General features: G+C 51.7%; 1 protein-coding gene across 2 annotated transcripts in view; it reads left to right on the forward strand.

Annotated features, from left to right (window-relative positions):
- Positions 1-2292: 2292 nt before the first annotated feature.
- Positions 2293-26659, forward strand: part of RGS3 (regulator of G-protein signaling 3) — a 64963-nt gene continuing 40596 nt past the window's right edge. Inside the window, exons 1-9 of one of the 2 annotated variants that reach the window (XM_009326372.1) lie at positions 2293-2346; positions 4736-4817; positions 5529-5634; positions 5929-6268; positions 6726-6761; positions 7478-7487; positions 11317-11507; positions 13170-13253; positions 21102-21219. In XM_009326372.1, coding sequence (XP_009324647.1) covers positions 2293-2346; positions 4736-4817; positions 5529-5634; positions 5929-6268; positions 6726-6761; positions 7478-7487; positions 11317-11507; positions 13170-13253; positions 21102-21219 — 1021 coding nt within the window. Of the gene's footprint in view, positions 2347-4735; positions 4818-5528; positions 5635-5928; positions 6269-6725; positions 6766-7477; positions 7488-11316; positions 11508-13169; positions 13254-21101; positions 21220-26659 lie in introns of both variants that reach the window. The other variant, XM_009326371.1, reaches the window with a different exon arrangement.

Below are 26659 nucleotides of genomic sequence, written 5' to 3' on the forward strand. Positions count from 1 at the left end.
CCGGGTCAGCAGGCTCTGCACGGGCACCGAGCTCTCCCTTTCAACCCTCACTCCTGCTTATGTGTGGCTGTCTGGGGCTTTCTGTGGGGACCCCAACTTTGCAGCCACATCTCTGCCTCTTGCTGGGCCTTTCACTATGCTGATTCCTGCCTCTCAGACTTGGGGCTGATCCCATGGCTGGACTGTTTGGCTCCTGGTGTCTGTGCAGGATGGTGGGGAACTTCTTCTCCTGCCTTGGTCTCCTTGCTGTGCTGCCAGGGTGTGTGGAGGAGGACAGGCTGGCACAGAGCAGGGTGAGGCAGCAGTGCCTGCCCCAGATGTGCAACCACCCCACAGCTGCTGCCATGCAGGGCTGCCCCAGCCTGGAGGAGATGTGCCCATGACATGTAAAGATCTTTATATATAGCGTGTAGATGCAGCATGGGGGGAGAGGGATGGGATTGTCAGCAGATGTGTGCTGTTGGGCTGATATGGCCTTTCCCTCTTTTGTTTTTTGTTTTTTTTTTATTTTTTATTTTTTTTTAGAGCCGATGCCGGGAAGTCAGGGTGCAGCGCAGGAAAGCCAGGAGGCTGCAACCATGAAGCAGCTGAAGGTAGGTATGACAGAGCTATGACCCACTGGGGTGTGAAGATGTGGGGTCGGGAGCTGGCTGGCAGCGGAGCCTGCATGGAGGGGTTTCAAACGAGCCAAGGGACAGAGTATTAGTGAGGGTGATGCTGAGGTGGGAGCTGTGTCAGTCTCCCTGTTGACACCATGGCTTTTACAGGCAATTAGTTATCCCGATCGAGCACCGGTCGGTGGAGGTGGGTGATGTGGGTAGTAACCCCACACTCGCTCCCCATTGCCATACAGGGACCTGCTGTTTTTCCAGTATATTGCCACAGAGACAAAGCACCAGCCATTGACTGGGAGCGTTGGGGACTGGGAGCGATGGGGACGGGGCTGGCTGGCTGCCCGCCACACAGCATCATTCCCTGGCCGTCTCCGTGTCTCCGTGGACGGGTGCGTCTGCTCCCCTCCTCCTTTCAGGGCCGTTTGCTCTGGGAAGGGAAGGCCCATAGTGGAGCCTCAGTGATTTATATGAAAGGCAAGGATGGGAAATGGGAACACAAACACATGGCCTGCATCGGAAATTGGGCCCAGCCTGCCCCGTGATTTATCTGTGCCGAATTCCGCTTTGCTGCTTCCCTCAGCTGCATTTTCAGTTATTTGTTTTAAAGCGTAGGATTGAGCAAGACAAACAAAGCCAGCGCCCCTCTCCTCCCTTCCTCCCCGGCAGTCGCCACTGACTTGAAAGATGGTGGATGGGAAGGGAGACTGATCCTCCTTCCAGCTCCAGCCTGGCGGTGCGGCAGGCTGGGACAACGCGCCCGGAGCGGCCCCGGGCAGCGCCTCCGACAGCCCCGCCGTGCTGCCGGGTCCCCTGGGAACGCTGGGGCTCCTCGTGCTCCCTCCCCAGCCTCCCCTGGCCCTGCCACCCCAGCTGCCGTGCAAGGGAGCCCCAGGGTTTGGGTTCCCTTGAGCCTTTCCTCTCTTTTCCTTTCCCATGTAGGAGTGTGGAAGGTGCTTTCTTCTCTGTTGCAACCCCATCTCCAAGGGGTTGTGCCGCAGCACTGGCAGTCGGGGCTGCAAGGTGCAGACTCGCCGAGTCCTGCTTTGCGCCCTGCTGCTGGCTGGGTTAAGTTTCTCTTTGTCTTTAATTTTTTAACTCTGCGAGCACAAAGCATCGGGATGTGCGTATCCTCTGGGTCTGTGCTTTCAAAAACAAACTCTGCTTTTTCTTTTTCTTCTTTTTGTTCAAAAAAACCTCTCTTATCCTTTACGAGTGTGACGAGTGCGAGCCGTCTTTTTAATGAAGTGAAGCTCGCACAGCCGGTGCCTGTGAAACGCCGCTTAAACATCCTCAAAGTGTTTGTGAGAACATTGCAATAACAAAGTGCTCCGTGCGGCTGAAGAATGCGGCGGGAACAAAAGCCACATCAACAGAGCAGGGACTAGGGAATACTAAATAGTTGACAGGAATTTTAATATAAAACTCTCTCTCTTCCTTGTCAGTTAGGGTTTTCAGGAAGCCCTCTGGCTTATCGTAAAGCGGCATACAGCACAGAGAGGGGCTGGGGAGGTGAAAGGTGGCTTCCTGCCATTCTTCTCTGGAGCTGGGTTCCCATGGGCGGTCATGCCAGTTTGACTGTGGTTTGTTCCACACTCATGTGATACAAGGAGATCGGGATTACGGCTGCTTCGGGGGACTGGATTTTCATGGGCTAACGGCGAGTTTAGGGTTTCTAGCCATGAACCGCTTCAATGGACTCTGCAAGGTGTGCTCGGAGCGGAGATACAGACAGGTCTGTATCTCCCGTGGCAAAAAAATCTGTGTGCCAGCATTTGTGTGCGCATTGCTGCAAGTCTCGGTAGAGTTTACAAGTGTCTGTGGGCTTTCTTGCCATTTCTGGGCTCTGTGTGTGCTGTTTCTAGGCTGTTGATTTGCTATAGTTGTAATTGGTAAATGAGAATATTGGGAGTACAAGGAAAGCATCTTCAGCTAGCTGTCTCTGGCTGATCTCTGCCCGTTGCTGCAGTGTGTAAATGGGGATAGAGGGGGAGCATTCAGTGTGCAACTGGAGGGTGGCATGCCGACGATGAAAGTGCTAAGCTGTGAGGTGGTGTCTCAATTTACCATTCATTAGAGGAGAGACAGGCACAGCAGGCAGCTGAGTCTCTGCCAGGCTGCTACTATCTCTTTTTAAAAATTGCTTTAATGTGAATGTATTTGGGAGTCAAGTGTTGCTTGAAGATGGTTACAACCAATGGCGACTTGCTTTATGAGAAGTAAATTGCTGTGCTCTGTAAAAGCCAGTGCAAGTTCTCTTGGACCTGCTCGGTGTGCGACGCCGGGTGCTGGTTTTGCTTGTGTAGGTCCCAGGCTCCTGCACTTTTGAACGCGATTTTCCCCCCTATAGTCTGGATTGGGGGTCCCAGCTCATGGTCAGCGTTTCTCTGCACTCCTGTGCTAATCTTTCATGTCATGCTAAAGCTCTGGTGGGGGACAGTGTATACTGGGAATTGCACAAAGAACCAGCTTAACTAAAAATGCCCACTCCTTGTCAGGGCTATAGTGACTGTCTCATGCGGGAATGCTTCTCTGCTTTGTATCAATGACAACTGACTGTGATTTCTGTCTTAGACCTCAGTTCTCTATTTTGGCAATTTCTTCCGCATCTTTTGACAAAGTTATGGGTACGGTGAGCCTCCGCGGTGCTGGAGTCTCTCACCATCTTGCCACCCGCCTTCCAGCTTATGTCAGATGCTTGTATTTGTTAGTTCTGTGCACAGCGGCAAAAATGGACGTTCAACTCCCTGTAACGGCCCTGGTGGTGGGAGCTGAGGAAAGTGAACCGCCAGCAGCGAGAAGCTGCCATTTAGTAGCACAGGGAAGGTGTCTCCGTTGGCGGTGGACAAGAGCCAGCCAGCTCAGGGAGACGGAGTGGGAGACCTCTCGGCGCGGGGGAAGCTTTGGGCTGGGAAGTGACCGTGGAGTCTCCATGGTGGGAGAGATGCTGGGCTGGCTCCCGAGGTGCCAGTGGTAACACTTCTGCAGGACTCGGATCCCCTGTGCTTTATATTTGAGATGTGGGGTCGGTTCGAAGGTACAGAGCAGCCTCCTCCCCTGTTTGAGGATCCAACAAACTCCAGAGAGAAAAATACTCAGCGTAGTGGGACTGGACCTACTTTTTGATCCTGCCAGGGAAAGACAGTTTCTCTTCTGAAGCCTGATTTTATGCCGAGCAATCGAGCAGCGACAAGGTGCAGAGAAATGAAAGCTTGCTGTGTTTGCCCTCCCGTGGCAAAGGAGCGAGGAACCAGTTCCCCTCCTTGGCAGCTCCTTCTGAATTCTTCATCTTCTCGCTGACTGTTTGTTCTCAAAATAATACAGGTCAGATGTTGGATTTTTTCTTTTCTTTTCCCTGTCAGTAAAACAAGGATCTTGACAAACGTCTGGGGGGATAATCAGGTATTTAGAGGAACTGTCATGCTGAGCCGCTGCTGGAAGCCAACATCAAAAAATAAATATCGTTTTATTAATAAGCTCAATGCTTCTTGAATCAGGAGGAGAAATGAGCCTAAATCAACACAGCATCCATCCTCTCCAAACTCAGCGAGAGAAAACATACTCGCCCCAGCTAATGGGGAGATGCACACAGAGCCCGCTCCAGCACAGATGCCTCGCAGACAGGAGTGTGCCGATCCTTGGGGCTTCCTCTGGAGCAGAGGAGTGCTGCTATTTCTGTATTACCCAACTGGAAATGAAATGTTTAAGTGACTTGCTTAGGGAAGCTGTGTTAGAAATCAGTGTCAGAGCCAGACTGCCAGGTTTTCCTTTCTGATGGCTTATCAGACCTTTCCTTACCCTTGCAAGAGTCGTGAGTGGAGACTTGTGTGTGCTCAATAAACGCTCATTTTGCAGCATTCCTCTCTGTTGATCTTCGGCTCGATTTCACATTGCTTTTTAGCACCCTTTCCACCCCACTTTGGCTGCAGCAGGGGAGAGACCCGTTGTCCGTGGGGTTCACAGAGTGACGGTTCCTTTGGGCTCTGCAACAGCTTCTAGAAATGCTGTGTGTCTGCGTTTCCAAAGGCTGCGGGGCAGCGTGTGGGTGAAAGGGAGGATGCTCGCTGATCACACGCGGTGGCTGCTTTCCCACTTAACAGGGTGACTCCGGTGTCTCTCTTCAGATTACGATCCCTCGAGGAAGCGATGGGTTTGGCTTCACAATCTGCTGTGACTCCCCAGTCCGTGTGCAGGCAGTGGACTCCGGTAAGAGATCGGATCATTTTTATCCCTCTTGATTTGAATGAATGACTCTGCTCCTTTTTGCTTCCCAGAGCATGTTGTGATTCAGAAGCTCCCATGCCTTGCAGGACTCTCGTTACCTCCAAGAAACTTCACTTAATGCATTCTCTGTTGCCTCTGATGAGGTCAGAGGCCACTGGGTTAGCGCTGTGTCACTATTTTGGCAGTGTGTTGCAGTAATTTGCAGAGATTTTGTTCCCTTCCCTCTCCAACCTGAGAACTGTCAGGCTGGTTGGGAGACCTGCGGAAAGCATCCACGGGGGGGATGTCAGGCAGGGGCACAGAGGGGAGCAGGGTCACAGGAGCCCTCAGTTGCCTGAGTAGACCCTCTTGGTGTGGACCTGCGGGATGGACTTGGTGTCTCTGCTGTACCCTGGTGCTCCCCGCTGCACACCAGGGAACACGGGAAGTTTGTGCGATAGCTCTGAGAGAGCGTTTATGACTTTGTCCCAGACACTGTGTGTGTGCGCGTGCATGTTGGAAGGTGAAGCTCCAGGCTAGCTGGCCCTACCTCATTTTCAGGTGTGGGTGTTCGAGGAAACAGACTGGGTTTGGAGGAGTGGGTGGTGCAAGCTGTGAAGCTATTTGGGTGTCCCCTAGCCCCAGGGCTTCTCCCCCTCATATTCTCAGCTCTCTGTCCAGCAGGTGACTGGCGTTTGTCTCTTCTCTCCGTAGGTGGCCCAGCAGAAAAGGCGGGTCTCCAGCAACTTGACACGGTGCTGCAGCTGAATGAGCAGTCTGTGGAGCACTGGAAATGTGTAGAGCTGGCACACGAAATCCGGTGAGTATTCACCCAAAGCATCAGTGCGGGGCTCTGGGAGGGGTGGTTTGAGGGAGCGCAGGGCAGCAGGAGCTTTGAGTGGCTACAGGAAGGGGAAGGCTTTGAGGGATGCAGGACACTGGGAAAAGATTCTCTGGAGTAGAAGAAGAAAGGATTCAGGGGCTGGGGACGGCGGGACAGGGGCAGAGGCATTAGAGGGAGGAAGGACTGCAGGGCTCATGGCTGTCTGAATGATGCGGGGTGCCTCACTCCATACTGCTCCATCTCTGACTTGCCCCATGCCATCTCTTTCAGGAACTGTCCCACTGAGATCATACTACTGGTCTGGAGGCTCGTCCCACAGGTCAAGTCAGGACACGAAGGCATGATCCGCAGATCATCCTGCAAGTCTGCCTACGACCTCCAGTCACCACCCAACAAGCGGGAAAAGAACGGCACCATGCCCCCGCGGCCCGAACAGCGACGGAGCTGCCACATACTGTATGACGGGAGCGATGGGCTGGTGCTGAACAGCTGGGAGAGGTACACGGAGGTCGGCAAGCGGAGCCAGAACACCATGCCACCCCTGTCCCGGGTCCCCTCCACTGCGGACCAGAACTACATCATCTTAGCGCCTTTGAACCCAGGGAGCCAGGTAGGGCTCCTTCCCAGCCCCACGCTCAAGTTACTGCATGTGGCTGTTGGCTGTGCTCGCTGGATCCTCTCTTGGCCCGTGCTTCAGCCTTATTGAGCATCATCTCTGAATGTTTGCTAGAGCACATGCCATTTTTACAAGCCAGACCTGTGGTGGAGTTTTCACTATTTTTCTAAAACGTTTACCACTAGGACTGTAGAGCCGGGGTGAATGACCTGCTGCCTCCTCCCAGGGCTCACTCAAGGGGTAAGGGTATGGGAATTGTTTCCACTGCGTAGACCACAGTGCAGTCACTGCTCTCATTTTCTGCTGGCAATAGGGCAAAAATGATTTTCACCTCTCTTGGAGTGCTTTGGCTTTGCTGGGTTTGGCATGCTAAAATTTGCAGTTGGTTGTTGTGAAGTCTATCTCAAACCTGCTTCAGGTGACTGTGTCCTTTCTGGGTTGTGTCTTACAGCTGCTGAGGCCTGTCTATCAAGAGAACAATGCTACTGTGGGTAAGTTGCCGATGTGCCGAAAACGCTACTCAGAGCACCTAGCAGAGCTAAACGTGGTCTTTCTAGCACTAGCGAATCCTTGCCCTTAGCCCTGCAATGCTGCAACGGAGTCCCTCATGTTTTGAGGACAGCGGCAGAAGCCTGGGGCTTTTGGGTGGTATAATCTTCCTACTCTCTGCGTCAAACATAAAAGCAAGAACCCTACCCCCAGGAGCCCAGAGGAGAGCACGATGTCACTGGGTGAGCCTCATGGTGAGAAGGTCTCTGTGGGAGATCACAGAGCAGCTGAAGAAGGGAGGCTGGTGGCAGGGACTTTCCATCAGGGGCATGATGAAAGCATAAAGTGTGAAAACGCTAAGCATTGTTGTTGTGGCGGTTCCCCAGATGTGTCTTGGGCTGCTCCGTGACGTGTTTAGCTTCTTGTACGTGAAGAATTTTCCACAGCTCAACTGCTGGGGATGCCAATACTATGGCCCCTGCTTTGAGTTGCATTTTATTACTAAGGTGGTGAGGATGGCCATGACTCAGATTTGTACAGACATTAGTGCAGGCTGAAGTGCCAGGTTTGGGGAATACTCATTTCCTGGGCTGCTGCAAGGTCTCTGGCAGTCTCTGGACCAGCTCTCCTCAAGAACCCTTTGAAGCATAAGCTCGTTTTCTGCAACGGGTGTGCTTGGTCATCCTGGAGAACCGGGCACGGATGGGCTTGCAGGAGGAGTGGGGTGAGGTGTGTGGCAGGGCACTGCATGAATCTTGGGCTGTGAGAGGGGGAGCAGAGACTAACACAAGGTCTTCCTGAACTAGATGTCAACAGGTGACTGTCATTTCAAGTGGGAAACTGGGGACAGAAACAAACCAAGAGCAGTGAGGCCTGGAGATGCTCCCTAGGGCGTTCACTGGCTGCTGTTGAACTTGCAATTGCAATTTTCAGCACGCCCGGCTCCATGCAGAACCGCCTCTTGCCAGTTCATTGATTCAGGAGCTTTGGGAGGCCACGCTTGCACCCTGGTCTGTTAGGATGCCCTTAGGATAAGCTGCCTGTCTGTAGCAGAGCTGACCTCCTAGGCAGGATCTTGCAGGAGTGTCTTTAACTCAGCAGTCCCTCCTTGGTGCGAGCACCGCTATCAGCACAATTTCCAGCTAGAAAATTTTGTGCTGCCTGTAAAGGCGAGGCAGTGTCCATAGAAGGCAAAGTGTGGGGCTGGCAAAGCCATGGTGGGGGTGCCGGGGAGCAGGAGGGAGCAGCGTGGGTCCGAGGCCCCTGTGCCTTGGGTGCTCCCAGCCCTGGAGCTCTGCGGCCAGAAGAATTTTCCACAGCTCAACTGCAGGGGATGTTTTGTACCGTGGGTAATTGCAACTCTTTCCTGCTGTTTGCGGATCCTGTGAAAAGATGAGCTGGACCATGAGGACTTGTTCTTACAGCAGGGTGGAATTTGAAAGACTTGGGCTTCTTCCCATAACAATTTTTAGTGATTGTTTTCAGTTTATTTAATGTTAAGTCTTCAGAGGGAAGAATGCACTAGTTAACCTGAGCAGCAATTAAGCACGGCGGTGCGGAGCTGGCCACCAGTCACACAGTGACAGGAGCTCATGCTTCGCGCAGGCTGGACGCGTTTCTGTGCCAGTGTGCAGAAAAGAGGACTTGTGCAGGTGATGAATTCCTCTGATAAAATGAGGTGATTTAGGGGTAAGAGGAAACGCAGATCCTGAACAGCCCAGACAGATTGTATCTGTCTTATGTTGAACTGTCTCTCACGTTTTGATTTTATCTGGCAGTGCAACCATGAAAAAGGGAAAAGAGAAACTGTCAGGATTATTGCACTTAGAGGTGGAAACAACCTTTTAGGTCATGAGGGCCACCCCCCTGCAAAGACAGGCTGTTAAAGCAAGCAGTAAACAACAGGTCTGGATTGCCAACAGAGCACGGTCTGGCTCTGCTGGCGTTTCTCTGAAAGCAAATGCGCTATTTCCTAATACTTAATGGAATATGTAATGTTGGGTAGGTTCGTATATTTGCTTTGGATGAGACCTTATCTGTTCTGAGCCGTGTCCAGAAGTGTTTTGGCTCATTTCTGCTTGGGAAGATTATGGGTATTGGTTACAGTGCAAAGGCAGAAGCCACTGTGCAGAAAGCTGCCGTGGTGGGAGCAGAAATGCCCGGGGCTGGGTGGCTGGAGGGAAGGAGGGGGGGATGCTGGGGCTTCTCTGCTGGGACACCGCTCTAGCAGGGGGCTGCAGGAGGGGTTGCTCATACATGTTCCTGAGATATCGCTGTGGGGGAGGATCCTGGGCTAATGCTCCAGTTTCTCACCTGGATATGTTAAAATCCAAGTGGAGAGTTCTGCCTGCTGGACCCAAGCTGGTTTGGTTCATCAGCTTCAGGAGGGAGGGAGAAAACACTTCAATTTTTCAGTGGGGCTTCTTTTGAAGAAGGCACGAATTTTTGGTTAGAGACCTATTCAGTTCCTGTTGGAGTAGGTGCCTGCAAGTTTTAGGACAGAGCACAGGTTGCTGGTGCCCAGCGGGACATGGTCTGGGGTTAAGGGCTCTTGGGGAACATGAACCTGTCCCTCCTTCTGTCCCCAGCGGGGTAGGTCCTGTTGCTGCTTTGATGGGAGCTTGCGTATGGCAGGAGAGATGTGCACTGTGGGCCTGGGGACACCAGAGATGGCCAAAACTGTATGCTGGGGTCACCAGAGAACGCCGAGGCCCTTGGGCCTAATGGATTAACGTCCTTAATGGGAAATATTTCACAACCGCTCCCTGCTCGGCAGCCGTGCTCTCCCAGCACACCTGAGAGCAGAGCAGCCCAGCGGGCAGCAGCTCGGCAGCTCCTTTCTGGTTCCGGTCCTGTGTGTTGGTCTCATCCCGGCTCCATGTGATGGGTCTGGGGAGGAGGATGCATAAAGCCATCCTTAGCACCGCTGCCTCCAACAGATCAGCCACCAAACCATCTTGTTGCTCACAGCCAGCTGTGCGTACAGGCACCGGCTCCCAGCAGTCTGTGATGCTCTCGCCTCATTGCGCCGGTGCTGAGGAAACGGTAGTTTCTATCCAGGCAGAGCATCCTCAGAGCACCCCACGTCCCGTGCCTGTGCTCGCGAGACAAAATGCTGGTGGGAGCTTGCTGGACGTATTTAAAGGCATTCCTCTGGGCTGGGAGGAAAGGGCTTAGAAATCCTCTATAGCAGCAATTGCCCAGCAATAGGGGAAGGAAGGACTCACCCATGCAGTAGCTAGCAGGGAACAATGATAATTGTTGATTATTATCAATAATGCTTTTAATCACAGGATTATCAATTACATTAGAGATTCTGGGACTGGTTTGACATACCGCCTAATGTCCCCTGGCCTCTAACGATGCAGACTGGCAGGAGTGGAGTGGCCGCAGTAGCTGGTGTTGGCTTGTTGGGAAATGCCGTAGCTCTGCTCGACCAGCTGAGGTGGGAGGCTGCAAAGGAAAGGTTTTGTGTAATCCCTCCTTTGAATGAGGATAACGGCTTTCTGCGATGAAGAGGGACAGAGCGAAAAACCAGTCAGGCTGCTTGGACTTTTTCCAGCGTCGAAACGTAATGCTGAAAAACAGTGGACGATGTGCCAGCCTCCTGCAAAATGAGGTCATCCTTTATAAATACACCCCCATGTCTGAGTAACCATCACATCCCTGGGAGCGATTTGGAAAGGCATGGATTGATCCCATGCGCATGAATGTGTTTATCACTTCTGTCCCTTTCTCTGACACCTCTAATCTTAGTATCTTCTAAAAACTGTGATTAACCCACCACCCAGTGCCCCATGACGTGAAATTCCTGCACTTTGCTAACTCCCATGCCCAGAATCCAGAGCAGGCAGGACTTGTGTGGATAAAAATGTCCCAGGGTTTAAATTTCCAGTGGTTTCTTTTTTTCTCCCACCCTGAGTTAGTCACAGATGGTTTTCCCCTCCCTGGAAAGGGAAGGGTTCAGTGGTGCGGGTAGGTATTCCCCGATGGTGGGAACCTCCTCGGTGCTCCTGTGATTCAGGAATGACTATTTAAAGTTGTGTTTGGGGTTTTCTGTATTTCTTATTTCATACTTTCAGTACTGCATAGGGAGGTGTGTATAATACTACTGCATCTCTTCCTCCAAAGTACCGTATTCATAAATTGTGCGGAAGGCAGCGTACACCCAGAGACCTCAGCCTGCAGCTGAGCCTGCTGTGACTTCCTTGGGTTTTCGTTCGTACGTGCATAGAAGTGTTTGTGCTGCTGGCGTGATCCAGTTCAGTCCTTGGTCCAGCAAGTGAGTTGCTCTTGGTTGAGCAGAAATGTCAAGAGACATCTCATTTTGCATTAGGGAAAATTAAGTCAGTGCTGTTATTTCATGAATCCCTGGGAACCTTTGATAGCACAGTGACGAATGTCCCTGCAGCTCTCGGCTCCAGCTATTCCCCTTAGGCTTTGTGTGCCCTCCTCCAGCCTGTGAGGGCAGGAGCCGAGCCAGCAGCGTCCAGCAGCTCTGCGGGAGCTCTCTTCTGATTCTGTGTTTCTTTCTGCTTCCTCTGTCGGTCCAGGAAATGCATGTAAAGGGAAATCGCACATGGGGTCTGGGAGAAAATCCAGGCTGATGAAGACTGTGCAGACGATGAAGAGCTATGGGAACTACCAGAACTGTACCATAGTGAGGCCACACATCCCGCACTCCAGCTACGGCACGTATGTGACGCTGGCTCCCAAAGTGCTGGTGTTCCCCATCTTTGTGCAGGTAAGCACAGCTGGAAGCGAGGTGTTATGGCTCTAATGCAATCAGTGCCCAGCGCAGCAGGTTGTGTCAGAGCTTGCTGCTGTAGGTTGGGTCCAGGCTGTCATGCATGTGGATATATTTCCCAGCAGTATATACCATGAATGCATGGATCCCCTGTCATCCTCAGCTCTCTCCTCTGGAGCTGGCTGTACTCGGCACAGTGCTGGGTACTTTCTCAAAGGGAGTTGTGTCCTGACCAAGAGAAAGCTCCTTTTCAGCTTTCAGATCTGGTCCTCAGGTGCTTGCTTGAGTCAGGAGAAGGTATCCCAGCTTCTGGGCTTCAGCCACCAACCTCGCGTAATTGAAGATCAATACGGTTTCTTCCCGTGGGTTCTTTGTGCTGTTAATTATAGTGTGCAAACAAAGGTTTTTTAGTTTAGCTGGTGGCCAGCACTAAAATCATGGACAAGGATCTAGAGCAGTAATGGCTTGACAGAGGATGTTCTCACTCCCCAGTTCCATAAATGGTCTTCTTAAAATTTAGCCCTGAATTTGGTGGTAGTAGCCCTAACTACCTCTGTGTCTTCCATTTTGTCCTTCATATGGCCAGAACCCTAGAAAACCTCATCTGATCCTGTATATTTAAGTACGTTACTGATGAATACCTTTATTTCTGAGGCTGTGGGGAACCCTCCGTCCTCCCCTGCTAGCAGCAATGACACAGTCATGTCAGCTCAGACTGGTGATCTCCTTTGGGCTCAAACCCACGATCCCTGTTGTCTGTCCCTCTGGCCTGAGCTAGCGGACTGCCTGGGGGCAAGTGTGGGGCTGGGCTGGTGCTGGGGGACAGGGTTATGCTCACCTCTGTCCTCCCTGGCGGCACCTGGGTGGCCGTTCACGTTGGCACCAGTGCATTCACCAGCCCTGGCTGTGTGCACCGTCTGCCTTTTGGTAGGAACACAACTGGCACTTCTGGCCCTTCACTCCCAAAACTTGTGTCTTGGATTGAGCCTGGGGTGTTTCTGCCACTTCAGGAACTGCTTTTTTGTGCTTCACACTGTCTCATACTGCAAGGCCCCTGTGCAGGTACCCTCACGTGCCTGCTGGCCGTGCTGCTCAGGGGGATCGTCCTGGGCTGGTTTTGCAGGGTTTGTTCTGCAGTCTGGACAACTGAACCTGTCCTGTTCTTCTCCAGCATTAAACAGAGAAGGCGCTGACTGGGGAGCTGAGCGTGCAGCGTGGCACGAGAAAGGGCAGCCTTCTTGAAGTCGCTTTAACTTACTGTGAGAGCAATCCATAAAATCATGTAGCAAATATTCTTGTCTGAGGGACGTGAGAACCTAATGTACCACTGTTGTGGTTGTGTTTCCTGCTAAAAAGCACCCATAACCAAGCCCGCGCTGTGCAGAACAGTTAACGTACGAAGAGGCAAGCGGCTGATTGTCTTTTTATAGATGGGTCTGACGTAGGTGTTAAGTGTAAGGCCTTCTTTTTATCGTGTAGCTGGACTGCAGACTTTCTGTCCTTTTGAGTGCGGTGTGGGGTGGCTTCTCCCTGAATGAGTTACAGCTTAAAGGGAAGAAAAAGTGGGTTTGGTGGGCGGAAAGTTTTTCTGGCAAACCACACTTCCAGTGGAAGGTTTGACTCTTTCTGGTTTTTTTTTTTTTTCCCTTTCAAATGTAGCCCCTAGACCTTTGCAACCCAGCCCGGACTCTGCTTCTGTCAGAGGAGCTGCTTCTTCATGAGAGCAGAAGCAGGACTATACAGGTAAGACTCTTTCCATGCTGTCTGAGCTTTCTAAACATGCTCTTCTGCAGTCTTATATAGTAGATTGAGAAGGGAAATGTTTTATTGTGCAGTACTTATATTAATATATGATATTTGGAAAAACTTGTAGTCAGTTTGTCGTGGGATAAACTAAATATCAAAACTCTTCTTTGCTAGAAATCAACTTTTTTTCTTGTCTTCCTTCATGCTCACAAAGAAGAAACTGCGCATGGCAAATGCATGCCGGTTACAGCCCGGCAGCTGAGGCCACCGGCAGACTCAGAAAGAGACAGTTTGAGGACATTTTGTGCCAGGTTCGAGAGCTAGACAGAGAACTTGTTACGGGGGATTTCAGAAATTTAGTTCCTGAAACTGGTCACATGTCTTGTCCAAATTTCTCTCTTTTTTCTTACTTCAGCTTCTTTTCTGCAATGTTATCGGAGGGGGATGTTAAAATGTTAAAAATCTGGGGAAACAGCTAAGCTTTGGCTACATGCTGAACCTGTGTATGTGACAACTTTCGACATCCAAACTGGCAGAGTTTGGAAGTGTTGATTACATTTGCTGCTGGCTTCACTTGCATCCAACTGTAAAGTCTGGAATTTGGGACAGAGGAAGCGGCAGTTGGGAGAGCCCACTCACGCGTTGCGCACTAGTGCTGAAGGAGACTGCCGTTTCTTTTGGGGCGTTTTCAGAGAATCTCATGACTGTACAGAATAATTTTGTTTTGAATTTAGTTGGAGTGAACAATGTGTCATCTTCGCAGAGCCATAGAGGAATTTTTACTTGACTAATCTTGGTTTCTGGGTAACACCTCCTGGGTGGCCGACAGTAGAATACCAGAGACACGTCATATTGCTGGCCTGTACAAGAGTACAACAGTACAAGATTGTGTCATGTTAAGTGACTCCTCTCTCTTTCTGGTTTTCAACATGTAATTCATCACTTGCTTTGACTTGAGTCATTATTTTTTTTTTTTCCTTTCTGCCAAAGTACATGAAAAATTGCATGATCCATTAGGAAACTTGTCACTGATTTGTAAATAAAACTCTTCCCCTGTCTGTTCTGCTGTTCTTTGCTGCTCAGGGTCTTCTGGGCACCTGCATGAATGAAAATCAGGTACACACATGGCTGTGTAGCACAGCTGTGCTGCGATGGCTTGGAAATATGGTGGCCAGCCTGAAGTCAGGATGCTTCTCCTGGGTGGTTTGGAGTTGCTTGCTTTCAGGTCAGACTCAGAGGTCTGTAGTAGCAGCCAAATGTGGAATAATTATGAATAACTAAGGCCATTTGCAGCGTGGGTGGGGCATGTGTGTGTATGGGGGTGTTCATGTTTAGACGATGGAGAGCCTCAGGACAAGCATGTTTGGAGGAGGTGTACTGCTCTGTCTCCAAATGGCCACGTTAGCCATTTCAGAGACCCAGCTGTGGGCAGGATTAGAAGGAGGACGTATCAGGGAAAGGACTCTGTTTGCTTATGATACCCTAAGGATGAGCGTGAGGCTGGAAGAGGATTTCCCACTTGGAGCTGCTGCCAGGAAAGGGCAGGATGCTGTACGCTGGCCAGGAACGTGAGGCAGTGTTTGAGAATGATGGTGCCTTGAGGCCGTGATGTCTTTGTAAGCCTGGCAGAGGGGCAAGGCAAGAGGTTGTGACTAAGCGTAGTGAAAAAATAGAAGCAGTGAATGGGAACAAGCATGTGGCAGTGTCTGCTTTGGAAGGCAGGAGCCTTTCCCTTGGTGTGAACCCAGGTGTGGTGCTGAGCCCCATATTGCCGGGAGCTGACAGTTGTAGGTAGCAACACTGGGACATCAGCCATGTCCCTGGGGAAGGGCTTTCTCATGTCTGCAGTATGTCACAGGGTCACGGCAGGCTTTGCAGAGCTTCAAGGAATTGGTGCAGGTCTCTCTGGAAAGCCAGAGACTCCCCTTCTCCAGTGGAGCAAGGGTGTCTGCTTTGGTCCTGATGGGCTGTGAGATAAGGGAACCTAAACTTCTGAAGCCAGGAAGACCGAAAATGGCCTGGACACAATGGAGTTTCCCCTGGTACAGAAGGGCTCTGACTTCTCCTTCTGCTGGGCTTGAGCTCACTCCCTCCCCAGTGTTCTCTGCTGCCCGAACAGAGGCTGTCTTGTGTCCGATCGGTCCTTTCTCCCTTGCTCCATGTGGTTTTCTGTTTTCCCACTGCTCCTCCCACCCAGCCTCTCTCAAACTGGACCACTGCTCCTGCGGTTTGCAGGACTCTTTTCTGCATGTTATCCTGCTTTGGCCAAGTGGCTCGAGAGAGGAGAGCCCAGGTGCAGGGGCTGGAGATGGAGGGTCCTGTTTAATCTTTAAAGAAAACCAACCAACCAGAATCTTTTCCCCTTGGCAGTTTCCACGTCTGGCACTGCATCCTCATCACTGAGCAAACTCCCATCTCCTGAAGGAGTCAACCTATCTCTCTGGAGGCTTGCCAGGATCTGTCCTTTCCCTGACCTTACCTCTGGGGCAATCCTTATTCAGGCCTTAATCACATCCTGTCTAGACTTTGTTGCGATTCCCGCTTTTATGGTCTTCTGAAATCCCTCCAGCCTGTGGAGTGCCAGAGGAACCAGCATGATGCAGGCGATTGCGCACAAGGTGTCGAACATGGGCTTTGTCCTTCTCGGTCCATCTCTAAGGTACCTGGAGGCAACTTTCCAAAGCCCTGAGGTACCTTCTCAGCGTGGGCCATGCTCGCCCCCTTCTCAGCTCTCTTTTCTGCCATCCCGGCAGGGTCTGCAGATCAGGATGGTCCTCCCTCGAACTCTGAAAGCGCCCAGCTCTGCCAGGAGTCTGGAGGACGTGGACCGGCATGCCCAGGTTTTATACTCTTCTCTGCAGGGCAAGAGGCTTTTCTCTCTCATCCCAAGTGTTGTGCTGCAAGTTCCCGGCACTCCTGGCCTGGGACAGGGTTGGCATGTCCCTGTTCTGGGGGGTGGCTGAGTTTGGCCAACGCAGTGGGTTGACCAAAACCCTACTCTTTGGCACAGATGTTTCAAGATTTGGTTTTCAGCCTTTTTTAGACACTTTCATTTGGGTGAGAATACCAGAAACTTGCCCTTGCCTCCTCCCTCCACCACACTAGTCCCACTTACTCTGTCCCTTCTTCACTGCTTCTTAATATCCTTCTCTTCCTCATTTTTTACACCATTTCCCCATCTGCACTGCCACTGCTTATGCTGGTGTTTGAGGGTAGGTGCGTGACCCCTTGAGGTCTTCAGTGCCTGCTCTCCCCTGATGTTCATGGTAGAAGAATATTTGATTCAGGTAAGCCAAGGTGAGGTTTAAGGTTGACAGCTAAAGCCTTCACCATGGATCTCCTTTTGGCAAGTGTGGTGGTGTATTTTCATCAAGGTCTAGCTGAGCATATAAACTCCTTCCTGAGTGTATAAATTCCTTGCCAAATAATCTTGGCAGAAAAAAGTGTGTGAGGTGGTAAAAGAGGGTAAATGCACTGTGGCCTAAAAGACTGCTGAGAAGTCTTGGAGAACATGGATTTAATGTGGATACATGCAGAAGTAAAAATCCAGGAACAAAGGAGCAGGTCATGCTTAGAGAGTTAGGGCTGTAGGATGGAAAGCAATGACTCAAAGGCTTTGGTGTTATCACTGAAGGCTGGTAAAGTTTCCCTGATGTGGGAAGTTCATGCCCATCTCCAAAGTGCCATGGCTATGTGTGTACACCTACCCCACCTGCAAAGCCTAGACTGCTTCTCTCTTTAGATGGGGGCTCAGCTGGCTGAGATGCTAATGTACGACGGTAACTGGATTACTTTTAATCATGTTCTCCTATTGCTCTGGTCTGTGTGAAAACTAAGTGAGTAACTGCCAGCGCAAAGCTGTAGCCAAGAAAGCGACGACTTTGAAGCATATGATCAGGGGAGCACTGAAAAGAAGTGACTGGGTGATATCACCCTGTATGTGGGGAGCTGTGTCATTCTTGGTCTGATGAGTCCAACAGTGATGTCTGCTTCATAGAGGATACTGAGAATTTGGATGGTCTTACAAGAGGGCTACAAGGATAAATCAAGATCTGAAAAAATTGAGGAAGATTGAGAAAGCTTCATCCATCTAGCTCAGCTGAATGATTGGGGACACTTGAACTTTGCAGATACAACCCTCATACTGGTATCACTGGAGTTTCTCTTTGGGGTTGCACCCAATTCTTCTGGAGAAGAATCCAGTACTGGTAAATAGAAAATGTGTGTGGATCAGTCCTAGGGTTGGATACCCGTCTTCGAGCTCCCCACCAAGGATTATAGGATTTCTCTAGCCAGCTGCAGGCAGCATTCTCTGGCCAGAGATGCAGGGGATCATCACCATGTTCTCTTTTGGCATCTGAAAGCTCTATCATAAAAGACCTGCCTCTGCTTCACTCTGCTTCCTCAGCTCCCTCTCTTTTGCTGGGCACGGCTATGAGACTATTGCTAGAAAGAGAGAGGGCGATGTCTCGGAAAGCGTCCGCTGACTCAGGCTTTTCCTGCCGAGCACTGGGACAAGCAGGTGGGGTTTGCACTGATCCATCGTGCCAGTGTCTCTGCTGATGCACTACTGCAGTTGCAACGCGCAAAGTCTTCCTTGTCGTAATGCAGGTAGCAGTGGCTCTCCGTGCATAGGTGAGCAGGAGAGGACGGGGTTAGGAGGAGAGTTAACTATTCTTAAGCTTGAATGTGAAGGTACTTTGGCTGCAAGGCTTAATTTCTGGGCACCTTTTCATAATGTTTTTCTTACCGTATTTTGCTTTACAAGGCATGATTATCGCTTCCCCCTTCCTGCGGTGGGGCTCTGTAGCAGTCCCAGTGTTGATCTCCTGTTCTCATCTTGGGGAAGCACACTAACCCACTGCTTTCCACCTTCCCTCCTGGCTTTCATTCTCTCTTGTTTTCTTTTAGTAAACACTTTAAACGTGCCCCTTCCTTCTGTAACAACCCTTTGCCAGTTATGTTCTGTAGTTAGTCAAATCTATCAGCAGAAGAGGCTTTGCTCTTTGCTGTGGTGCAGAGCACACCCAGATGAACAGTGTCTGAGACATCGGTGTCAGCCTCTACAAACGTTTTTTTTCCCCCTGTAAAATCTATTCACAGCCCCCTAAAAGGTCTGTGTGACAACTGCCGTGTGGCCTTGATCACTCGAGTAATAACACAGGTGTGCCTAGCTCTGTCTTCAGAGGAGTCCTTTCATCATGCCGGTCGTTCTGTTTCTGATTTTGGGGTAGGAAATTAGTTCTGGGAAATACACAAAGATACTCTGACTCTCCAAGGAGCAACTCTGGTAGATTCTGTGTCTTGCCTGGATGAATTCAGGCGCTGCGTTTCTTTTTTGTTTGCTCTTTTGCTTTTATGAGCCCTGTGATTTTTTTCACGGTAGATACCAGCTCTGTTTGCAAAGGGCTGTTAGAGACATGTTACAGCTTGTCAGCGGTGTGATGGCAACCCTAGGCAGAGCTCCAGATTACTCACTCCAGCCCCCTCCTCTTATACCTGCTGGCTGCTGCCTTAGGGTCATCCGTGCTTTGAGTTTCCCCGTGCTCGGCTCTGCAGGTGGGGTAAGTGCTCTGCCCCGCAGAGCCGGTCCCGCTCCCACCTCTGCGAGCAGGGTCCGCTGGAGCCCCGGGCCTTGCGGCGCTGGGGTGCTCTTGGCAGGCTCTGGCTCTGTGGGTGGAAGGGACACCCTTGTTTTCTTCCCCCAGCAACGTGGAGGAGCAAAGGGACCTCTATAAATGGTTTTGTGTGGAGCTGCCCTAAAATCAAGTGTCTTCCTGGAAGCAGCATCTAATAGAGATGCTTTTACGTAACCCACACTGGCTGCGCTTTTATCTTCTCTACAGCCTGGATTCAATCAGTCCCGTCTTCCCATAAAAGCACAATGTTACCTGTAAATACTTTTTGTGTATTTCTGTTTCCATGATTCCCTATTTAAATCTTCTTGGATTTGAGGTGATATTTTTTTTCCTGCAGATCCTTCTATCCTTTTTTCTACCCTTTAAACTTCCGTGTGTATTAGGTCTTTGTTTTCTTTCCTCCATTTCCAGCGTGACCACTTGCTGATCATGCTTTTACCTCCTTCACTTTGCTGAGTTGCTCTTCTCAAAATCCCTGAACATCTCTTCTTTGAGGCTGAGCGACCTGGCATGGCACCAGACATGTCCCAGAAAAGTTACCTTTTGGAACAAGATAGGCATGGGAGAAAGTTTATAATGCAGTTTATACTTCGTTATTCCTTGTACTAATAATAAGGTCTGAAGTAATGAAGAGGGTGAATGTGGGCACTAGGCCAACAGTGTGTTGAGAGCAGAGGAAGGGATTTTCCAAATAATACAGAGGAAAACAGACACTCCCTGGTTTCATTGTCAATCAAAGCTACCCCAGTAGCTTTGTGCTTATTAAGAATCCCACAAAAATGAATTTGCACAGCAAGGAGAAATCTTGTGGCAAGGGCTAGATTTTGGTTTCAAAGCCAGATGCTGCTGCCCTGACGTGAGACTCACCACCATGTGATAAACTGTTACCCAGCTTGTCCTCTTCCTGACATGTGTCTGTCAGCCTCTGGGCATGGAGACAAACTGTACCGGCAGCGCGTCCCCGTAAACAGTGACTCAGTCCCTGTCCAGAGCAAAGTCACCTTTCAAAGGGTGACTTGGTGGTGGCAGCGGTGCCAGCTCCCAGTAAGCCCCTGGGATGCTGGGTTGTTTTCTGCTTTTGCGAAAGGGTTGCTAAAAGGCCACAAAACCTTCACTGCTGTTGCTCAGTGTTGCAAAGCAGCTTTCCCTTTGCTGTGGGAGGTTTTTGGGAGCATCCCAAGGCGCGGTTAAAAGCAGCTGGGCGCTCACATGCTGCGTCCCGTGCTGAGAGCAGTGCGTGGTTTGGCAGTAGGTGGAAGGTCCAGCACCCAATATGCTCACTGGCATATTGCAGCCGATTCCTGGCATCTTCTAAGTTTTGCTGTGTGCCCCCAACTTCTGACAGGCTCAAACCTCGGCTACCGGGGTAGTGATTGCACCAAGCTACTTACCACCTTCTGTAGGCTTCTGGGTCAAGGATCTCCATTACAGTGGAGAAGCTCATTCTTATTTTAAAGATCACACTTAATCTGTACTGATTGAACAGGGGACCTCAGGCAAGAGCCAGAAGCAGAACAAAATCTACTTTTTGAGTTGTGAGCACTTACCACTGCTCTGGAGTAGCTCCCAGCTTCTAGGACACTTGAGTCACTGCTCAGGCACAGAGCTGGGCAGACACTCGGTTCAGTGTTTGCTTTCCACCCGTCAGCGTGGTTTAAAGGTGTCAGGTTTGTTCCCTGCAACTGCTCTTGTGGGTTCTGCTGTTGTTAAAGCCAAACTGTTGTTTTCTCAAGGGGAGCAAAACGGGGCACGCAAAGACTGAGAACAGCGAGAAGCTCCTTCGTGAGTGTGTTCAGGGAGATCACATTTGCTTTTAGGTTGCAACTTCTCCAGTGTGCTGGGATTAGTCGGCAACTTATTCCCTCCTCCTGCTCCTCTGATTTATAACTTATGTAAATGGGAAGTGACACGAGGGAGCAGAGAGGGTGTGTTTGTGTGGCGTGAAACTGTCGGGCAGGTTTATCCCTCTTGCCATGGGACTCCACAAGCTTCGGTAGGTGGCTGCCAAGCAGGGGGAGCCTTGTCCGAAGCTTGCTGGGAGCACCCTGAGGGGTGTAGCAGCAATCAGCCCCTTAGAGAAGGGGTGCCTGGGCTGCCTGTCATGGCTGGTGTTTCTCCCCAGGGTAGAGGATCTTTCCAGGATGCTGCCTCGGTGCCAAGAGATGAATTCCTTATAGCTTCTTCTTTGCTGCTCTTGTGCTTCCAGGTGACCCTCTTTATCTACTCCGACCTGCTGCTCTTCACCAAGGAGGACGAGCCTGGGCGCTGCAACGTGCTGAGGAACCCTCTCTACCTGCAGAGTGTCAAGCTCCAGGAGGGTGAGTGTCTGCAGCAGCAGCTGGAGACGTGGGGCATTTTCAGGGCTGCTAGCTATAAAAGTTTTTGGCCAGCAGCAAGATAGCACCCCACTATCCCATTGCTTCCAGCATGTAACAGTACTATCCAACTGGTGCTGCCAGATCATCCTTCCTTGGGGTGCAGGGCCAGCATCACCCTTCCCATCCCTGCATTAACCCAGTCCCCAGGAGCTCCATCTCCTGGGACACCTCAGGGGCACTCAGGTAGCACCACTTTCCAGGGCTTTTTGGGTGTGTCTCGCAGGGATTTTGGGCTGGCATTCCCCAGGGTCTTGCTGTGCTGGGCTGTTCCCCGTGTTGGTTGTCACACTGCCTACAGCGGGGGCTTGCCGAGAAAGGGAAATGAAGTCTTGATGTTTCCCCCATGGTGCCTCGGGAGAGTTCAGAGGTTGTCTCCAAGGGAGTCTGGCTAAGCCCTACTGACCTTTACTTTGCTACTTCTCCCTTCAGCCGCCCATGGTTTTCCCCTAGGCTAGCATCCCTCCCCCACGCACACCCCACTGGTGAGGAAAGAGGAAACCCTGGCCTCGGTGGGAGGCTGTGGACCATGCCCTTACTCTCTTCACCTTGGCTGAGCTTTCCCGTCCAGCTGAGGGCTCAGGGAGGGCTTCTAGGGCAGGGGGTGACTTGAAATCAGTTATTTCAAGTTGAAATGCTGAGGCTGTACAAAAGATGGCCTTTAGCTACTCAAGGTCAAAAGAGGAACGAATGAATTGCTCTACCACATCCTATTTGCTGCGGTGGAGCCAATTCTTGGCCTCAGGCCCAGTCCCACCTTGTTCCTTCTTTGGTGCAGTCACTTTTTGGGTACGGGCTTGTTTTGTGTACAGTTGCCCAACTGCGTCAGCGTGGGGCTGGTGCCCTGGCTCCTCCTCGAGCCCAGGCAGCGGGTCCTGCTGGACCGGGACCTGATGTGGGAAATCGTGATTAGATGTAAGGAAAAACTTCTCTATGGTGAAGTTGGTCAAATATTAAGTTGCCCAGAGAGCTTGTGGGATCTCCATCCCTGGAGGTGTTCAGGACTCAACTGGGCACGGCCCTGAGCACCCTGATCTGGGAGCTTTGGGCAGGGGCTTGGACTGTCTAGTCTGGACTGTCTGGACTGTCTCTGGACTGCCAGAGGGGCCCCTTCCAACCCGAATTACTCTGTAACTGTGTGAGCTGATGTCTTTATGCAGTCCCATGGCACTGACCAAAAGGGATTAATCCAGATCTGGGCTGCTTCTCCAAAGGGATCATTTTCTGGATGAATTTCGCCACGTCCCATGACTTTCCCCAGCCGAGCTTGAGCTCAGTGGATGAGCTGCATCTCTCCACGTGCCCCACGTTGTTGTGAGCCTCAGTGCTGGGGATCTGCAATGCTGTGCCGCACACCACAGGCTGCCCGTCAGTTGTTATTTGCCATTTCCAACAACGTTTCTGCTCCCAGATTAGTTCACTGACCTATTTGGTAGGGGCAGAAACACAGTGAGGGGGATGGGGTGCCACAGTGCGAGCCATTTAGAAAAGCCATTGAAGCTTCGCTGGGGTTTGTTGAGTTTGTCCTCAGTGCTGCTTATTTCTAAGAAATGGGCAAAAGAAATTGTTCCTCGTTGAAGTGCTTGTTGGTCAGCGTCTGCTCCTGGCGCGCACATGCATGCTGCTCCTGGCTGCTCTCGAAGGCTGCTGAATAACCCTGCTCTTGTTCGCCTCCTTGAAGAAATCAGCTTCCCCGGTGCTGGTCCTGGCTCTGTGCACGAAGGTCTGTTTGCAGCTTGGCACAGGAATGTGCCTCCTAACCTCAGGCAGAGCGGTTGGATTTTGTGAGCAGTTTTCTGCCACTTATTTCCTTGTTGCCATAATAACTTGGCTGGATCACATCTGGAATAGCTTAAGAAGCCTCTCCGAAGGGGATGTCTGTCTCTGCAGCACTGAACCGCCCCCCGTACGCTGGGAATCCAGCACAGTTGGTTTTCAGGCAGCTCACCCTCCTGGTTTGGGCAGGGCCGCTTCAAAGGCGGGTGGAACAAGCAAAAAGATGTCCGTCCCTTTTGGCAGGGATTTTCTGTTGGTCTTCTAAATAACTGAATGGCACATTAATAGGAACAGGCGTATTGCTGAGTATAACAATTGAGACATCTCCGGTACACTGAAGACCATTGTGATGTTTCCTGTTTCTGCCGCTCGTTGCCCTGTGCGAAAGCAAATCAGTATAATCTGCTTTACAATGCTCTGTCTTCCTGCTTTAGAAGCCAAGCATGGTTGATGAGCAGCACACCGGCCAATGTTTCCAGTGCGACAGGGCTGGCTTCCTCACGAGATACTGTGGGAATTTCCATGCGAAGGTCGCCGCCTCGCTGGGATCCTGCCCCCCCCTGGGGTGGGTGCGCTCGGCTTTGGGACAGAGAAGCGTGCTCTTGTTTTGCAGCCGGAATGAGGACCCCCAGGCTGTGAGCCCCATCCTCCGCCAGGATCCTGCAAACAAAGACTTTTCATGTGCTGCTTTGCTGCCCCCGGCATCCCAGCCCGCCGTGTCTTACAGCAATCAGCTCCAAGATTGTCAGATGCCCAGAGTATGATTTATGGGGCTTCTGCCCCCCCTCCCAGCTTCTCCCCGCTGCCCCAAGGGTGCTGGGAAGCACCCAGGGCTTGCACCCTGCCACACCTCCCTAGGGACATGTGCCACAGAGGGTGACAAGCTTGTCCCCCCTTGGGAGCCAGGTTTGAATGAGCACAACAGCCTTCCTCTCTCCCCATGCACCTGAGGCCCTGCAGCACCCTGCCCTGTGAGCTCCTCTTTGGGTGCCTGATGCAGTCCCATCCTTGCTGAGCGTATGCGAGGGGCTGGGGAGCAGGGTGTCTGCCCTCGCCGTGGGCATTGCCACGGTCCCCTGGGCCGTGCAAGGAGGCTGTGGGAAGGAGCAGGACCATCTTCCCTCTTTTCCCATCTTTTTGACCCAATGCCCTGTGTGCACCATCCAAATCTTGCAAGCAGTGGGTGTTTTCCTTGGGTTGCACATGGGAGGTGGGCAGAGCCGGGCCGGCGCTGAAAGCTGCTGTTGTGCCAGGAGCTGCGTAAACGCCTGCCCCACACGTCAGCATGGGTGCGCAGGACGGGGCTTAGCCAGAGAGGGGGACGTGTCCCCACAAAACTCGCACCCTCCTCTTGTCTGTGCTGAGCGCATGCAGCAGCCCAGCCCTGGGGGAGGGACGGTTCAAGTTACTCTGAAAGACAGGCCAGTCCCCATCACAACGCATCAGGAAGAAACTGAAATACCTTCAAGTGAGTTTTTTTTCTCCTGCTTATTTCTTTTTAGCATTTCACTGAATTTGGCTGAGAGTACGGGCTGTTCAGCTGTCAAAAAAGGTGTGGATGTAGCGCCGCGTGGGGAACGGAGCCCCGGGTTAGCCCGGGCAGCTGGCTGCCGCCTCCCTGGTGCAAGGTTGTGCCTCTCCCCTTGTCTTTCACGGCCTCTGTGGCCCGCAGTGCAGGAGATGAGCAGTGCATGTCACATGGCTCTGGGGCACAGCAGGCTCCGGCACGCCAGCCTGACTCTCCGGAGATTGGAAAAAGCTCCAGCAGAAGAAATTCCAGCAACCTGGTTTGTGCTAAAAATCTGCGCTCGGGTCTGCCCTTCCTGGCTCTGCCATCGCTCTCCTGCCTCACCAGGGATTGGCACCGGCTCAAGCCCAGCTGCTGGGCTGGGCAGCCAGTCTCTTACCTCCCATTTGTTTTCTCTCTAAAGGCAATTACTGGTAGAAAATGGGATTTAAGCAGTTCCTTAGCCTAGGCTGGCTCCCTGCTTTGTGTGTCCCGTAGGTACTGGGCTGCTTGGCCATGTGCAGCAGCAAGCCTTGGAGGGACAAGGGGACAGGAGCTGCTGGCGGTGGAGGTTGCTAATGCCAAGATTCATAGCTCAATGGAGAGGAATTTGAAAGGGAACTTAATTCTGATGGTTTTTGGCTTTGTCGGGATCACCTGTTATTGCAGAAGGAATAAACAGAGGCCCAAGAGAAGCAGGGTCATTCCCAGGGCCGTTACGCTCCGACATAGCCTTTCTTTGCTGAGGGTGCATGTTTCCAGAGGGTGACTTGTTCCTCAGATCAGCTGGGAAAGCTGAGTTAAAGCTCCTGAGGGAAAGTGGCTGGGACGTGTTGGTCTTCTTGCAATCTGCTTTGCAAGGCAGCCTGGAGAGCTTTGGTTGTGGTGCAGGGAGGAGCAGAGAGCCCAATTGAGAAGATGGGGTGTTTTTTGTACTGCTGACCACTTGGGAAGCAGAAGCAGCAGAAGGGGATGGTGGACTCGTGGTGTGCCAGCAGCAGGCTCAGATCCTGCCTCCAAACCCTCCCTCAAGGGGAAAAGCACTGGCTGAGGGGATCCCATCGGAGACAAGCAAGGAAAATGCTCCCCAAGTCCTGCTGGGATTTACGGAAGAGGGTGCTGGGAGAGCTCAGGCAGAGCCATGGAGAGGAGTTCTGTGATGCAGAGGTGAGACACGGGCTCCCAGCCAGGCCCGTTCAGCGTGTGCTCTCAGGGCCCAGCATTGCTCCCCTTCTGGAAGTGAAGATTTGGAAGGGCAGTGCTGGAGCCCTTTGGCTGGCAGCCCTGGGGCCAGGCTGCTTCCCTGACCCTCGCATCGCCCAGGGTGGAGCAGACTGAAGCTTATGAAAACACAAGGATTCATCATCCAAGAGGTCCACAGCAGCGCTCCTGGTGGTGCTGGGCTCCAGCAGCCGCTGTGGCACGGTGTCCTGGTGTCCCCGTAGTGATGTTCCAGCCCATATCCTGCAACTTGCATTAAAAATGAAGGTGGCAGCGGAGGCAGGTCTGCGATCCCCCAAAGGGCAGCTGGAAGAGACATCCAGCAAATGGCTCCAGGCCATTGCACTTCTTCATGGGTTTCGCATTGCCCGTGGAGTGACTCAAGAGGTATCTCAGTCCCTCAATGGGTCACAGCTCTTATCTTGACATTTGGGCTGCTGCCTGCAGCAGAAGAATTGCTTTCCTCTGGGGAACAGGGTGTTTCCACCGCTGTACAGAGCCTGCTCCCATCGTTAGTGCAGCTCAGGCTGTTGAAATGAAGCAGAGCTTGTGCTGACACTGCTTTGAATAGGATCTGCGGCTGTGCCCAGACTGCAGATCTGATCTCATGGCAGAGATAATGTCATTAAAAGAGTTATGAAAGCTGCAGCCCAGCGGTGCTGCATGCTACCAAGGGCAAAGCTGGTGCAAGGCACACTGGTGTGAAGGAGAGAGCCAGCTCCAGGAGTTGGGATGTTCTGCTTCAGCGTTGAGGTGGCCCTGTCCTGTGGCAGCTTCATGTCCTCCTGCGAGGCTGATGTATGCCAGGAGCTGGCTTCCCTTGGGGCTGGAGACACTCGTGTCTCACCAGCAGGGATCAAAGACCAGGGCAAATCTTCAGGAATG

This window comes from Pygoscelis adeliae, unplaced genomic scaffold (assembly GCF_000699105.1).
Source record: "Pygoscelis adeliae isolate BGI_AS28 unplaced genomic scaffold, ASM69910v1 Scaffold436, whole genome shotgun sequence".
Classification (NCBI taxonomy): Eukaryota; Metazoa; Chordata; class Aves; order Sphenisciformes; family Spheniscidae; genus Pygoscelis; species Pygoscelis adeliae.